At 44.2% G+C, this 15,552-nt stretch overlaps 1 protein-coding gene across 1 annotated transcript in view; it reads left to right on the top strand.

The window, feature by feature from the left end:
- MTUS2 (microtubule associated scaffold protein 2) overlaps positions 1-13,446 on the top strand; it is a 494,757-nt gene extending 481,311 nt beyond the window's left edge. Inside the window, exons 13-14 of the mRNA XM_030202400.1 lie at positions 3,553-3,650; positions 11,269-13,446. Coding sequence (XP_030058260.1) covers positions 3,553-3,650; positions 11,269-11,479 — 309 coding nt within the window. The 3' untranslated portion in view covers positions 11,480-13,446. The remainder of the gene's footprint in view (positions 1-3,552; positions 3,651-11,268) is intronic.
- The last annotated feature ends 2,106 nt before the right edge of the window (positions 13,447-15,552 follow it).

The following is a 15,552-nucleotide window of genomic DNA, read 5'->3' on the forward strand; positions in this document are numbered from 1 at the left end:
GCTTATCAGGGAATTACATATTTTGGAAGATTGTCCGGATTTAAAGTAAATTTTGATAAATCAGAACTTATGGGGATAACACTAACAGAACAGGAGGTGGAACAAATGAGGAGATCTGTGTTCCGTTGGACTGATAGAAGCGTCGGTTACTTAGGTATACATATTCCACGTGACCTGACTACACTGTACCAGTTGAATTATACACCACTTATAGCAGCAATCAGAAGAGACCTAAGTAAATGGAAGAGGGGATGGCTCTCGTGGTGGGGCCACATAGCGGTGGTAAAAATGAATATATTACCGCGGTTGCTTTTCCTCTTTCGGACTCTCCCAATTGCTGTCCCTAAGGGGGAGCTACAGAAAATACAAACAGAGTTGGGGAGGTTTATATGGGGAGATCATCCAGCTCGATTGTCAAGGAAAATAATGTGGAAGACAATAGAGCAAGGAGGAAGAGGCATGCCGAATATTATCTGGTACTACTGGGCGGCACAGCTCAGGCAAATTGGGGTGTGGAGTAGGGTGGATCTATGTCCGGTAACAAGATTTGGGCAGATTTTTTGTCCAGGAGGGAAGTTTAGATGCTTTGCTATGGGGGTCAGTCCCAGATAGTAGGTATAGGTCCTTAACTCTGAATCCCTTTATCTCCCACTTATTCACAATATGGGGTAAACTTAAGAAGAACTTGAGGGGGTCACAGAGCCGATCCACTTATGCCTGGTTAACTCAAGAACAGGGGTTCCCTGGGGGGCGAGAGAATAAAATATTCACCTCATGGTTTGACAAAGGGTTGGTTAGATTTCGTGAACTCACAGTAGATGGGAACCTTAAGAGTTTTGAAATGCTTCAACAGGAATACAACCTTCAGGAGACAGATCTGTACGCGTATCTACAAGTAAAGAATTACATGAGTAAAGAAAAGTGGATCAAGGGTAATTGGTTGGAAAGTGAGAAGTTTGAAAATTTATGGGGAGCAATAGGAGGGGGTGTGAAAGGAATTTCTAAGCTCTATGAATACATTAGGGGCTATGGGATGGTAAAGCTCTCCTATATGAAAGCTTGGGAACAAGATCTTAAAATGGAATTAAATGAAGGCCAGTGGCAGAAAATCTGCATGGAGGTCAAAATGGCCTCAGTATGTGTGCTAATCAAGGAAAATGCCTATAAGGTTCTGAGTCGTTGGTATTATAGCCCAGATCGAATAAAAGCTATGTATCCTAATGCCTCGGATAAGTGTTGGAGGTGCGAGAAGGGGAAAGGAACATATTTTCATATATGGTGGGAGTGCCCGAAAATACAGGGATTTTGGGAGGTAGTTACGGGATACATATCACTAGAGGTGGGAATCCAGTTTTCTTGCGAACCCAAATGGTGTTTATTAGGCTATGGAAACAAGGGAGGGAAGAAATGGCAAAGCAGAATTACACGAATGGGCCTTGCAGCAGCAAAAACAACTATAGCATTGAAATGGAAGCAGAAGTTGGGTCCTACGGGGAAAGACTGGAAGGGGAAACTTCAGTTATTGATGGGATTGGAAAAAACTGATGGATAGACGCAGGGGCAACTATAACCCAAATGCTGAAGAATGGGTACACTTAGCAGAGGTTTGGGAAGGAGAATAAGAGAGAAATATGCCTTGGATATAAGATGCGGATTGGGAAGGATAGGGAAGGGGGGAGGGAGGGGGGCTGGGGGGAGGAGGGGAGTTCATGATGGGGGGGGGGGGGAATTGATGTGACATTGCTTGACTGTTGATGTTTTGAATTACTCATGGAGCATTGGTCTCCAGATTTTGTTACCATGATATATTAATAAAGTTTACAAATTAAAAAATAAATAAATAAAACTGCTCCAGAGACCTGCATACTGCTGTGATGGAGTTGGGTATGACATTTGAGGCTGGCAAAAAAAAAATGTAAAGTTTTTTTTAGGGTGGGAGGGGGTTTGGTGACCACTGGGGGAGTAAGGGGAGGTCATCCCCGATTCCCTCCGGTGGTCATCTGTTTATTTTTATTTTTTTTTTAATTTGTTTGTGGCATTTATACCCCGCTCTTTCCCGCTCAATAGCAGGTTGAGTGTGGCACCTTTTGAGGCTTGGTCACAAGATAAAATGGACCAAGTAAAGTCGCCCAAGTGCTCGTCAGGGACGCCCTTCTTTTTTCAATTACGGGTCGAAGACGCCCATGTGTTAGGCACGCCTCAGTCCCGCCTTCGCTACACTGCCAACACGCCTCCGTGAACTTTGGTCATCCCCACGACGGAAAGCAGTTGAGGGCGCCCAAAATCGACTTTCCATTATGCCAATTTGGGCGTCCCTGAGAGAAGGACGCCCATCTCCCGATTTGTGTTGCAAGATGGGCGCCCTTCTCTTTCGAAAATAAGCCTGATAGTAACATAGTAAGTGACGGCAAATAAAGACCTGAACGGTCCATCCAGTCTGACCAACAGTCATATTCTTTATCAATTCAAGATTAAATCAACAATAAACATGAGATTATACACTTGATCATTTATTTATTTATTTAGATTTGCTCACACCTTTTTCAGTAGCTGCTCAAGGTGAGTTACATTCAGGTACACTGGATATCATGGTCTTTCTTTGGTGTTTCTGGGACACAGACCATAGAAGTCCACCTGGCTCTGTCCTTATGTTCCAACTACTGGAGTTGCCTCCAAAGCTCATTCCAGCCTATCCGAATCTGTCATTTCATTTGTGGGACACAGACCATAAAAGTCTGCCCAGCACTGTCCTCATGTTCCAGATTACTGGAGTTCCCTTTGAAGCTCTCTACAGCCCATCCTAAACTGGATTGCTGTATGCCAGGGACATAGACCAGCACCGGCCTAGTTTTTACAGCCAGAGTTGCCATCTAAGCACCACTTGACATGCAAACACCGTATGCATACACATGGAGAGTAAATTTATAACAGGTCACCCAGACTGAGAGGGCAAATTGGCACCTATTTTAAGCCTATTTTATATTGACACAAAAGCGCCTATATATCATTATAAAACATTATAAATCATGGCTAAAATGAAGCCACACGTGAATATTTTATAAATTGCAACTCTGCCCAAAATCTGCCCTGGATATGCCTACACTCATATCACATAAAAGCAATGGGCATTCTTGTCACCAGGCATACTTTTACCCTGGGAGGGGGGAGGTAGATTTATGTGACATTTTATAAGCTTATACTTGCATATACACACGAAAAAAGAAGGAAGTTGTCAAAGTGGGCTATCATTAAGGTATGTTATTTTACTGTTAACCCGGGTTATTAGTAACTAGGTCTCATTGCGTAAAATGGAACCTGTGCTGAAATGGCACGAGGTAGTGGTAAAATAGCCCATCTTAACAGGCGCCCACATTGAAAACTACTAAAAAATCTAACCATAGCCAGGATAGCCCTGGTACAGCATGGCCACCAAAGATTGCTAACCCTTACTATGGAAACCATTGCGCAGTCAGACTGCAGTAGCAGCTCTGTATCCAGCACCTGCTGTCGCTGGTCTTGTTGCAAATCTAACAGCTCTTTTCTTATTGCCAGGCTGAAATAAATATAATATTGGAAGAAAAGATTCAAGTTCTCCAGCAGCAAAATGAGGATCTCAAAGCTAGAATTGACCAGAATACCGCTGTGACGAGGTTTGTCAGTGGCTTTGCACTGCTTTCTATTCTGTCTTCCTGATTCTCTAAATACATTTTCTCTTTGGACAGTGGAATGTGTCAGTTCCTGAAGATGACTATAAAAAGCCATAACCTATTGCTTCAGTCTTCCTTTTCTGCAACCACAGTCATTTCTTTACCAAGCACAACTGGTAGAACCCGTGCATGAATCTCTAACGCTGAACCAATTTTCATTCCCATATTGTCAAGCTACCCAAGGTCACCAGCTACCAAGTAGAGAGCTATACGGGAATGGGGATTGCAGGATTCCCACGGGTATGGAAAAATTGCCACAGAATTCCTGAGGAGAATCATGACGCAGCTCTTCTTAGTTTGTAAAGTGGATACTTCAGGTCTCTACATGTGCACTTTTGCTCCTTATGTGGGTTTTACAGAAGGCTTCACATTCAAGAGAGCCTTTTGTAAAATACTGAGTGAAATGTGAATGTCCTGAACATCCCATTTTTTACATAGAGACCCCTATACAAAATGAGGCTTTTCAGATGTCTCTGTTGTATTCATCTTTATCAAACGTTGACTTGCCCATTCCTCCTTCATCCTACACATGTATTGAGAGCTTTTTACATTTGTCTTCATAGCATTCTACCAAGCCAGTATACTAAAGTACACTCAACATTGCTGAACTGTGTATACAAACCCACACTTAGGGACCTGTTTATTAAACTGCAGTGTATATATATGCATTTACCCTACATGGCAAACACTAACACTTGGTAAGTACACAACCCATGCAGTAGCTGTTGGAGACATGGCCAGCATATACCCCTTCAACTGCTACACAAGGCAGATATTTACCACATGGTATATGCATTACCTATAATGTAGATGCAGTTACTGCCACTTGAAGAGAAGGTGGTAAATTCATCAGTGCTATCAGCAATGCATTTAACATGGACCCTGCTACTCAACTAACACCCCATGACATCCTCTATGCCCATCCCTGACACCCCTAACACCCTTTACATACCCCCCTCCCCAACACCATCTGACATACTCTACACTCTGTGACATAATTAAAAAAGCTTGCTACCCTGCCCCCACACACACACACCTTACTCTGGCACCCCTTGGCTTTTACTGGGGGTTCCCTGGTGTCTAGTGAGGAGCAGGAGAGAGAAAACTCCGGCGCAGTGGCTTGGTCCCCCTTGGAGGCTGGGGAGGACCCGGAGGAGCAGACACTGCAGGTCTTCCTCCAGCACTGCTCTTCTGCCCAGCTGAGCAGCTGCTTTTAGGTGCTTGCTCGGTTTTGAAATTGAGCATGCCCTGAGAGAAGAAGCAGCCGCAGGGGTAGGCAATCAGCAGAAGAGCAGCGCTGGAAGAAGACGTCTTCTGCTGGCAGGGCCTTGGGATCCCTGCCAGCCAAGGTATTTCAATTGCGACTCTGATACCCGGGGGAGGGGGGGTGACAATTGGGGGGAGCGCCAGCGGCCCTGCCCTGGACCCAGCTGCGGCAGCCCTACCTCGGGCCTGATTCAGTCTCTCACTGGCCCTGGACTTACCCCATAGTATGACAGTGGCATGAAATGACCTGTCTAGCTTGCCCAGTATGGTGGTTAGTGTTATAAGTGCATTCACATGCAAGTTACTCCTCCCCAAACCTTTGTTTAGGATCAGAACAGTGGCGTATCTAGGTGGGGCGCCAGGGGAGTGGCTGCTCCCCCAAACGAAGTTCTGCCGGCACCTATTATTTTTCTTGTGTTGCATTGAAAATGTGCGCCGGCGGAAGTCAGCTCTTGTGCCGCTTTTGCTCCCCCCGCGCCATCAACCTGGCTCTGCTTCTGGGTCAGAACTACCTCTTAGTGCTGAAAACATAACACCATAGCCAGATGTGATTAGCGCTGGCATTAGTGAGCGCAGAATGCTCAGAGGGCTGTAGTATGGGAGACAATGAGGGGCATTTTTGAAAGGGACGTCCAAGCTTTGATGAGGACGTCCTCGCAAAACGACCCCATCTAGGGGCGGGGAAACCCATATTTTTGAAACAAGATGGACGTCCATCTTTCGTTTCGATAATACAGTCAGGGACGCTCAAATCCTGAATTTCTGATTTTCGGCGATAATTGAAACCAAGGACGACCATCTCAGAAACGACCAAATGCAAGCCCTTTGGTCGTGGGAGGAGCCAGCATTTGTAGTGCACTGGTCCCCTGACATGCCAGGACACCAAGCGGGCACCCTAGGGGGCATTGCAGTGAAGTTCATAAATTGCTCCCAGGTACATAGCTCCCTTACCTTGTGTGCTGAGCCCCCCAAATCCCCCCTAAAACCCACTACCCACAACTGTACACCACTACCATAGCCCTCACGGGTGAAGGGGGGCACCTAGATATGGGTACAGTGAGTTTGTGGTGGGTTTTGGAGGGCTCGCTGTTTCCTCCACAAATGTAACAGGTAGGGGGGATGGGCATGGGCCCGCCTGCCTGAAGTGCACTGCACCCACTAAAACTGCTCCTGTGGACCTAAAACAGTGATGGACCTGAGTATGGCATCTGAGGCTGGCATAGAGGCTGGGAATCAATATTTTTAAAGATATTTTTTGAGGGTGGGAGGGGGTTAGTGACCACTGGGGGGAGTAAGGGGAGGTCATCTGGTCATTTCAGGCACCTTTTTGTGCCTTAGTTGTAAGAAAAACACGACCAGGTAAAGTCGTCCAAGTGTTCATCAGGGACGTCCTTGTTTCTTTCGATTATGGGTCGAGGATGTCCTAGTGTTAGGCACGCCCAAGTCCCGCCTTCGATACACCCCCTTGAACTTTGGCCGTCCCTGCGACGGAAAGCAGTTGGGGACGTCCAAAACTGGCTTTCGATTATACTGATTTGGACGACCCCGTGAGAAGGACGCCCATCTTCCAATTTATGTCGAAAGATGGGCGTCCTTCTCTTTTGAAAATGAGCCCAAATGTATGCACCAAAGATTAGCACAAATAACATGCAAAAGTAGTCAAATGGGTGGTAATGAGTTTATTTCCTATATGAGCCTTCCAAATAAAATAAAAAAATTTGAAAAGCTTATATTTAAAGGCGCAGAAAACGGGTCCTAATGTGTGCTTCACTTTCAGTTTTGCCTGGCGCATGCGCACAAGAGCTGAGCTTACTTCAAAACTCTTCTGCACATGAGCCAAGCACATTTCCCCCCTTGCTTTCACTTTTACAGCATGTATATAATTTGAATACCATTTCCTTTGAGCATTGGCGAACTAGTTTTCTGCGCTGTTCCAGCAGTATAGGTTCTGTTGGCTTTACTGCAGGAGTTTTGAGTATCGGCCTGCCAGCGATAGGCCGCCTTCCTCTTGCCATTGAGGTACTTCTGGAATACCAAAAGGATGGAAGCACTTAAATTACTTTTTTGTACTTCAAAGGAGATATGGATGATAACCTGGGTGGCACAGCAGGTACAGCCCATAAGAAAGGCTTGGAGATGTAGGCAAAGGATGGCAGAAGAGGTAGCCTAATGGTTAGGGCTATGGGCTGAAAACCAGGGAAGTCAGGATTTGAATCCTGCTTCTGCCCTGACCTATCTTGAGCAAGTGTCCCATTCAGTGGTGGCCCTACCATTAGGTCACCTGAGGCGGGGGTCTTCAGGTGGCACTCTTGTGGAGCAGCATCCACCCCCAAGGCCGCTGTGCTCACGCATTGTCCCCCGCCCTTCTTTCCTCAAATTTGCCTTCTGGCTTTTCAGAAGTCAGGGCGATAGCGGTTCCCATATGCTGCCCTGCTGCCAACCCCTTCTCTCTTATAGCGTACCTCTCTGATGTAATTTCCTGTTTTCTCAGAAGCAGGGCGGGCCAAAATAGAGAGAAGGGGCCGAGGCTGGCAGCAGGGCAGCATATGGGAACCAGTGCTGACCCGACTTTTGGAAAGCCAGGAAAAAAAAGGTAAATTCAGGGGAAGAAGGAAGGGGGCAGATGTCAGACTGTGGGGTGGTGAGTGGGCGGAGCAGAGCGGAGCCTGGGTCAACAGACCATCCCCTCACCTCAGGTGGCATACTCTCTTGGGCCGCCCCGGTCCCATTTGCTTCAAATACCTACTTAGCTTTTTAAGCTGCTTTGAACAGAGACATAAGGTACCTGAATACTTAATCACAAGGTATAGTACTGTATATGTGGAGCAGTATTATTATCAACTCTATCCACCTTACTGCGCTATTTTGGTCTTTATATGCCATCACTATGTTACTGTGTTACATTATTAGTCATCAACAAATTCCACAGCTTAATTGTATGTTAAGCACAAAAATACTTTGTCGTATTTGTTTGAAAAGTGCTGCCTAGTAGCTTTACGGAGTGTCTCTTAGGGCCTCTTTTATCAAACCGCGCTAGCAGTACCCACAAAGCCCTTTTGCTTTGAATGGTCTTTGTTGGCACTTCCATGCGGAAACTTGATAAAAGAGGCCTTTTAGGCTTGATAAAAGAGGCAGCTTGATAAAAGAGGCCTTTAGGCTTAATACTAAATGAAAGGGTAAACAAGTATTTCCTATTTACCTGTTTCATTCTACTCATGATTTTATAGACATTATCATATCTCCTCTGAAGTCATCTCTGCTCCAAGCGGAGACACCCTGACCTGTTTAGTCTTTCTTCATAGGGAAGCCATTCCGTCTCCTTTGTCATTTTGTTTACTGTTGCTTGTACAAAAATATTCTATTATGGAGTCGATATTCAAAGCAATTTAACCAGACAGAAATGGCTCCTGGCTGGTTAAATCACTTGTTCTTGGCTAAACTGTCATACACAGTGGCACATAACTGGATAGTCCCACTGAAAATGCATTCTGGGGTGGAGTCAGCACTTGGCCAGTTAAGTGCTGATATTCACCACTTAACCGGCCAAAGTAACCGCATAAATATCTGTCCTATCTTTATGCAGTTTGCCATAGCCGGTTAAGGACTGAATATTGCACTTCGGGGTCCTTATACCAAGCTGCTGTAAAAAGGGCCCTGCGGTAGCGGCAGGGGCCGTTTTTGCTGCATGCCAGGGCCATTTTACTGCAGCGGGTAAATAGCCCCTAAAAACACATGGCCATGTGGTAAGATTATTCTTACCACGTGGCCATGCGGGAGGAGCACTTACCGCCACCCATTGAGGTGACGGGCTCAAGCGGTAACCCGGCATCGATTACTGCTGGGTTAGCGCCGTGCTAGAAATTACGGAATTATTTTTCGTAGCGCCAGAAATGGCACATGCTTAAGGCTGAACTACCATTGACAGTTGCATTGGGCTGGCGGTAGTTCCAGGTTGCCGCACGGCAAGCCTGTTGCCGTATAGCAACCCTTTAATTAAAGAGCCCCTTATCTGGCTACGTTTTCACTGGCTCCATATACCCAGAAATGCAGTGCCGGAGCCCGGACATTCCCAGCATTGACTTCTGAGGATAATGCAGACAGTGGTCAACAAAACGCTGATCGCTGCCAGCTAAATATCAGGCCTTATATGTTGTTTTGAGATGGGGTGACCGGCAGATATAGAAATTTTTGAATACCTTCACATTGATATTCTGATTTTATGCAGTTAACATTGTTAATGGGGTTTTGATTTTATTTTTGTCATCTTAGTTATTTTTGTTATAGAATTTTATCTTTATTTGTGTGACGTGTGTTGTTCTGTTGCTGCAGAGAGACAGGGTTTCCCCAGATTGGCAGGTTATAAGAGTTTAATAAATAAATAAACAAAAAGTGTACCTGTGGCTTTTGCACCTTACCCCAAAAAGATTTTGACTCCTTTATGTAAAATCACTAACCGTTACCACAGAATGAGTTCCCAACTCTTCCTTTCCTTGAAGAAGTGATAAACTGCATAACATATTTTTAAACAAATTATTCCTCCCTTGTATTGTTCTAAGTAGATATTGTAATGCATCTTGAGTCTTGTCCTGCTATGCAAATGGCAGGTTTCACATGTTCCAGTGGCTCTGATTCCCTTTGCATCACTTTGCTAAGCTTTTAGCCAAGGGTGATTATTATGTTTTGCTCATGACAGGGGTAAATTCGTAAAGCATGACTCATCTTTAAAGCGTGTTTCACATACAGAAAATGACTATTATAAAATTGTACAGTTGGATATGTGCTGACAAAATCATACATATTGACCACGCATAGGCCTTCCTGAAAGGAGGGAGCATACGTTGGATAGAGTACAGCAGAACTGCAATATACAAGCATACTTTATCATTCATACATATATATATATATATATATATATATATATATATATATATATATATATATATGAATAGAGTAGATGTACATATTTGCACCTAGCTCAAATAAGGTATAACTGTAGTGTAAGTATTCTCATATACAGTAATGTGTATTACTGGGACAGTTCTAAATCTTACTAAGGCTTTACTGGGATAGTTCCCAGTACCTGTCTTACTAAGGCTTTACTGGGATAGTTCTGAGTGCCTGTCTTAGTAGCATTGGTGCCTGTGCTGCTTTTATAAAATCAGTGCATTTGAGGAATGTTTTTTTAAAAACAGGAATCCTGTGTTAAAATTAATCCCTGTTCTTGTGCCTTACATTTAATGTCTCCTCGAGCGAATGCGGAACATTGCAGAAAATGACACAGATTTTCTTTCCACTGAAAAAATACAGAGCCTAAATGTCCTTAAAGAAATGTGTATTCTTCCTCTGTAGGCCCCCCCCCCCCCCCCAGATTCCATATATAGGTTGCCCAAATTTGCGTGCGGATCCCAGATGCACGTGCAAACCATTTAGTCAGTTAGGTGTTAATCATTGGCAATAATTAGGAGTTAGGCGTGCATCTGCCTTAGTCATTATTCTATAACATTTGCGCCTAAATTTGATAGTGTGCAACTCAAAAGGGGGCGTGGCCATGGGAAGGGCATGGGCAGGTCAAAGGCGTTTCCAGAAATTAGGCATCAGGTTATAGAATACTTGGATTTGCACATCCAACTGCTATTGGTTGGGTGCGAGAATTTACACCAGGTTTCAAAAGGTGTAAGTCCTCACACCCAAAGTTGGGCATGGGAATCCATTCTAGTCTATTCTATAAAGGTCGTTTGTCGCTAAGCGACCTTTATAGAATTGACACTTAGCATGGATTTTACACCTGACTTTGGGCACCATTTACAGAATCCTACTCTCAGGGGCCCTTTTACTAAGCCGCGTAGGCGCCCAACGCAGGCCAAATTGGAGTTGCTGCCCGGTTGCCGCATGGCCCTTGCAGTAATTTCAATTTTGGCGAACGTCTGCTATGCGCAGCTGAAAAATATTTTTTATTTTCTTGCACACGTAGACCATTGCTGCCCGGTTAGTGTGTGAGACCTTACCACTGGGTCAATGGCTTGTGGTAAGGTCTCAGACCCAAAATGGACATGTGGCAATTTTCATTTTGATGCACGTCCATTTTTGGCCCACACAAAAAAAAGGCGTTTTTGTAGGTGCACTAAAAAATAATTCTGCGCTTGCCCAAAACACATGTCTACACTACCGCAGGCCATTTTTCAGTGCACCTTAGTAAAAGGACCCCTCAATGTCCAACCACTACCATGAATTCAGGCTCAATATGAAAGCAGAATTTGGCATGAAGTAGTTTAATGTTGTACCTTTATGGTTCCAGGCAGCTGTCTGAAGACAACGCTAACCTTCAAGAAAGCGTGGAAAAAGAGACCAAGGAGAAGAAAAGGCTGAGCAGAACCAACGAGGAACTACTCTGGAAGCTGCAGACAGCAGAGCCCATGAGTCCTGTGAGACTGTCTCCATCATCACCTATTTATCACTCAGCGTCAGGCTCTCTTTCTCCCTCCAAAGTCAATACCGCATCGAGATGACATGGTCACGATATGTAACATGGCTTTTGAGCATTTCTTCAGTACTCAGAAAACTGTCGTCCAAGAAAAGAGAACCAGTAAATTACCAGGGTCTTTTACTGCAAGCATGCCTTGTAGCTGCGTTAATGTAGATATATGATTCCACTGAAAGAGGTTCCTCCTATTGGCACGCTGTTGTCTTAAAACATTATATCCAGTGCAGGCTGATGTGTAAAACTGTTTACCATGGTTCAAACCAAAAGGGAAAACAAATATATGACAACTAATTGTTCATATGAAGTGAACTTCAGCCTTCATTATCAGTATTCCAGGTTCCAAAAAAAGATAATAGGCAAAGTAGAACATTATATTTCGACAGGGATACAAATGTTCATCATTTCATCTTTGGATATTACTGGATGACCCTGAGTGCTGATACAAACTTGTGCCTAAAACATGTAGCTAAACAAAATGGATTTCTGTCTAGCCTCCCAGGTATATTTCTACCCCAAACAAAACAAAAAGTTGCAAAATACAAGAAGCGCCTTTCAATATTTGCGTCATCAAACACCAGCAACTTAACCGCAAAATAGAAATGCCTTTTGAAATAAATAACTCCTCAGCTAGCTTGTAAGCTCATTATTAATATCTCATTTGCCAGATTTAATTATTATTAATATCAGCACTTCACCTTCTGAAAAATGGTAGTGATAAAAAGAAATGCTAGAAACAGAGAACTGAATTCCACGAATTTTCATTTGGATTTCATTCTATTTTGGGTAGCGTAATTTAGGTTTAAAGCAGAATACTGAATACTTGTAAATCCTTGGCCTTGCCACCACATATGTTGCATAACCACACTTCTCCTGAGGTTGTGACGTTCTGACCACACAATCCAGAAAGTCACCCTGAAACAAAGAGGGCTTTTTTTATTATTGGTTTGCAAAGCTGTGTCCTGATCCTTGGAACGTATCAGAACTATCCTGGAACCAAACTGGCAAATTACTTTCAATATCTGCATTCCAACCCAGATGTACAGTAGGTGTGATTACTTAATACAGAAAGAGACCACAAAAATCTACAACTACAACATAGGGTGGACACAACAGATTCACCACTGTTGTGTCCACCTTACGTTGTAGTAGGTGTGATTAGACATGACAGCTTCAGAGTCTGCCAAAATGGGGGCTTTATAAAATCAAGGAGAATTAACCATATTGTGCATTGTCCCCTTTGGCCATCACCACGAGTTCTGAAGTTTGCCTCGGATCAGTTAGACTTAGAAATGTTAAAACTTCATTATCATTCTGCACTGGTTTACATACGTAATTCAGAGAAGAGAGGTTGGTTTTCTTTTTTTTAAATCAATCATTTCCTTGTCACTTTTTTTAACAAAAACATTTGAACCATATACATATAGAGCAGATGACAGAGGTTGTTTTAGAAGGGTTGCTTGGCATTTGTATGTATAAACAACCTGTGCATGTAAAAATTGATTTTAGAAAGCTGCTATTTACATGTGTAGATTCACAGCATACACAGTTTTGAAGGAGGCATGGTGTGGGCAGACCAGAGAAGTATGCATTTGTTGCCAGTTATCATGATTTACACCTGCTTCAAGGCAGGTGTCAGCTAACTTCTCTTCTAGCCCTGGGGTTGCAGCAGTGATGGAGGATGCAGTTGTGCTTACCTTTCTGATCCCAAATTTAGAGTTTTCTAGCTGAACTCGCTTGGACATCAAATGTTAAAAAGTCTAGCGTTAATGCATATGAGTGCTGACACTTTCACAATTGCATTGCAAAAGCACCTCTCGCGAGCAGCATACAACAAAGAACATGGAGCGAGGAATTCGCACATCCAAGTCAGGACGTGTGGCATTCTAACAGCATTTACAAAGAGGTTCTACCAAATGTACAACCTCTTGTAAAGTAGGAGCAGGGCTGCACATCCCAGCCTATCCAGGTCCAGAAGGAGCAGTGATTTGACAAGCTGCACACGTGCAGAACAACTGTAGATTCCCCCCCACCCACACAAATGTCAGAGAAGCATTGTAAAATTAATGCTCCCTCAGGATACTGTTTCCCGCAGCATGCCCCTCCCTACACACACAGCATCACCTCTCTTCCCCCCCCCTCCCGTTGCCCCCCCCCCAGCAGGACATCCCTAGATATAACCGCTCCTCGATCCCCCAAATTTCATGCAGTGTTGGTACCATTGGGGTTTCTGCTTTATGATGAGAAATGCAGTAATTATGTTCAAACATTTGAGTCTTAAACATCCTTGAAGTTTGCCCTATATATAGTTTATTGCAAGCCCTTTAAGATACCCTCAGGAGCACTGGGCCAACCTTTAGCAGGGAGCAGAATTTAGCAGCTTGTAAACTTGATTGGATTTTGTGTTATTCCTATTCCACAGAAGTTACTAATCTACAATACTGAATTACCACAGGATAGTGACTCCTGAAGTTAATGAAGCTGTGGTAAAATGCGATATTATACTGCAGCTTACTAACTACCCTCTTAGTCTTGCTGGCAGGCTGTTGAAAATGTATCTTCATAAGATTAGCATTCTTGCATTTTCTCAGCTTCAGCGGTGTAGGTCGTCTTTGTTCTGTCTTGTGGCTCTTAGTGAAATGGGAACAACGCATGCAGCGTGAATACCTTTGATATAATTGTTTTAATTTATTTTTTTTTATAGGGCTCCTGGTCGTACTGCTGACATCACAAACACATAAAACCACCTGTAAATGCAAAGAGCGATTTGCTGCTTTTGTGGCTCTGAAAAGGCCCCCATAGTCCACAACCATAAAACAAATGCAGAAACATTAAACCAGATAAGATATACGTGAGATATCTTACTTTACAATCAATTGCAAGTCAGTTTTTTTTTCTTTTTCATAGGTTAATGATTAATGATTAGTAGCACTGACTTCGGGTTCTGTGTTCCTGTGGTGGATAAAAGATTTTACAAACTCTTCCCAGCTTGAGATCCACTGCAGGAATCCATTGCTCTGAAGTGTTTTCTTTTTGGTCTGAGCAGAATGGGATCTATACAGGGATCAAGCCATTCATCACTGCTGTGTGCAAAGTTGTCCCCTGTACACACACATACGTGTGAACAAGATGACTGCACGCCAGCCACCAAAGCAAACATTCAAGAGGCCAGAAAATCATTATTCCCTAAAAGATTTGTGCTGTTTGACTTCAGCATTTCATAGGTAGTAGTATCCTCATAATTGACTAGAGTTGCTGTCGCATCTGTAGTGGATTTCTATGAAGGAGCTAGAAAACACTATGTTCTGTTATTGTATATGCATCCTCGCTGCTAGACAGGGTAGGATTACGCATAGGCAAACTAGTCACATGCCTAGGGCACAGATGTTTAAGAGGAGCCCTCTCTGATTGACTAATTCAGTGACTCCCAAGGCATATTTTACCCTGGCGAGCCAGCTGCTGGCAGAAAGAAATGTGTATTTGTATATGGAGGGAGGTGAGAGCCACCAGAGCCCAGAGAGGTCTGGCTGTGCTCCCCACCCCCTGTACATTGTTCTTCTGTCAGCAGGAGGCAGCAGCAAGCAGCTGCTTTCTCCACTATTGGTTTTCCTCTGCAGTCAGAACTATATGAGACCCCATTTGTGGAAGTTTTAAAACGTGTATTATTATTATTAGGGGAGGAGGGGAGCTTGTTTGTCTAGGGTCCACCCAGTGACATAGTTACTTGGGGCCAGGGGGGCCTGGGCCCCTGGTTTTGCTGGCGGGGGTTCCCAACCCCTGCCAGCTGAAGCCTTCATCAAGCACTGGTCTCGGTGCCGCCGTGTTGCCCGCCCTGCTCGCTCTTTCCCTCACGTCCAGCACACTGGTTTTAGTGACACTGAGCATGCTCAATTTGGGGACCCCTGCTAGCCAAGGTATGAAATAGCAGTGGCAGGGAGTGACGAGGCAGCGGCGGAGGGGGGAGATGAGGTGAGGGGGCAGTGGCAGACCAAAATGTGCCCCCCCCCACCTTGGGCTCTGGCCATGCCCCTGGGTCCACCAAAAGATCAATCCTGTCTTGCTAGTAGAAATTAGATAGCTATTTTAAATGATTCTATGATC

The sequence above is a fragment of the Microcaecilia unicolor genome, chromosome 4 (assembly GCF_901765095.1).
Source record: "Microcaecilia unicolor chromosome 4, aMicUni1.1, whole genome shotgun sequence".
NCBI lineage: Eukaryota > Metazoa > Chordata > Amphibia > Gymnophiona > Siphonopidae > Microcaecilia > Microcaecilia unicolor.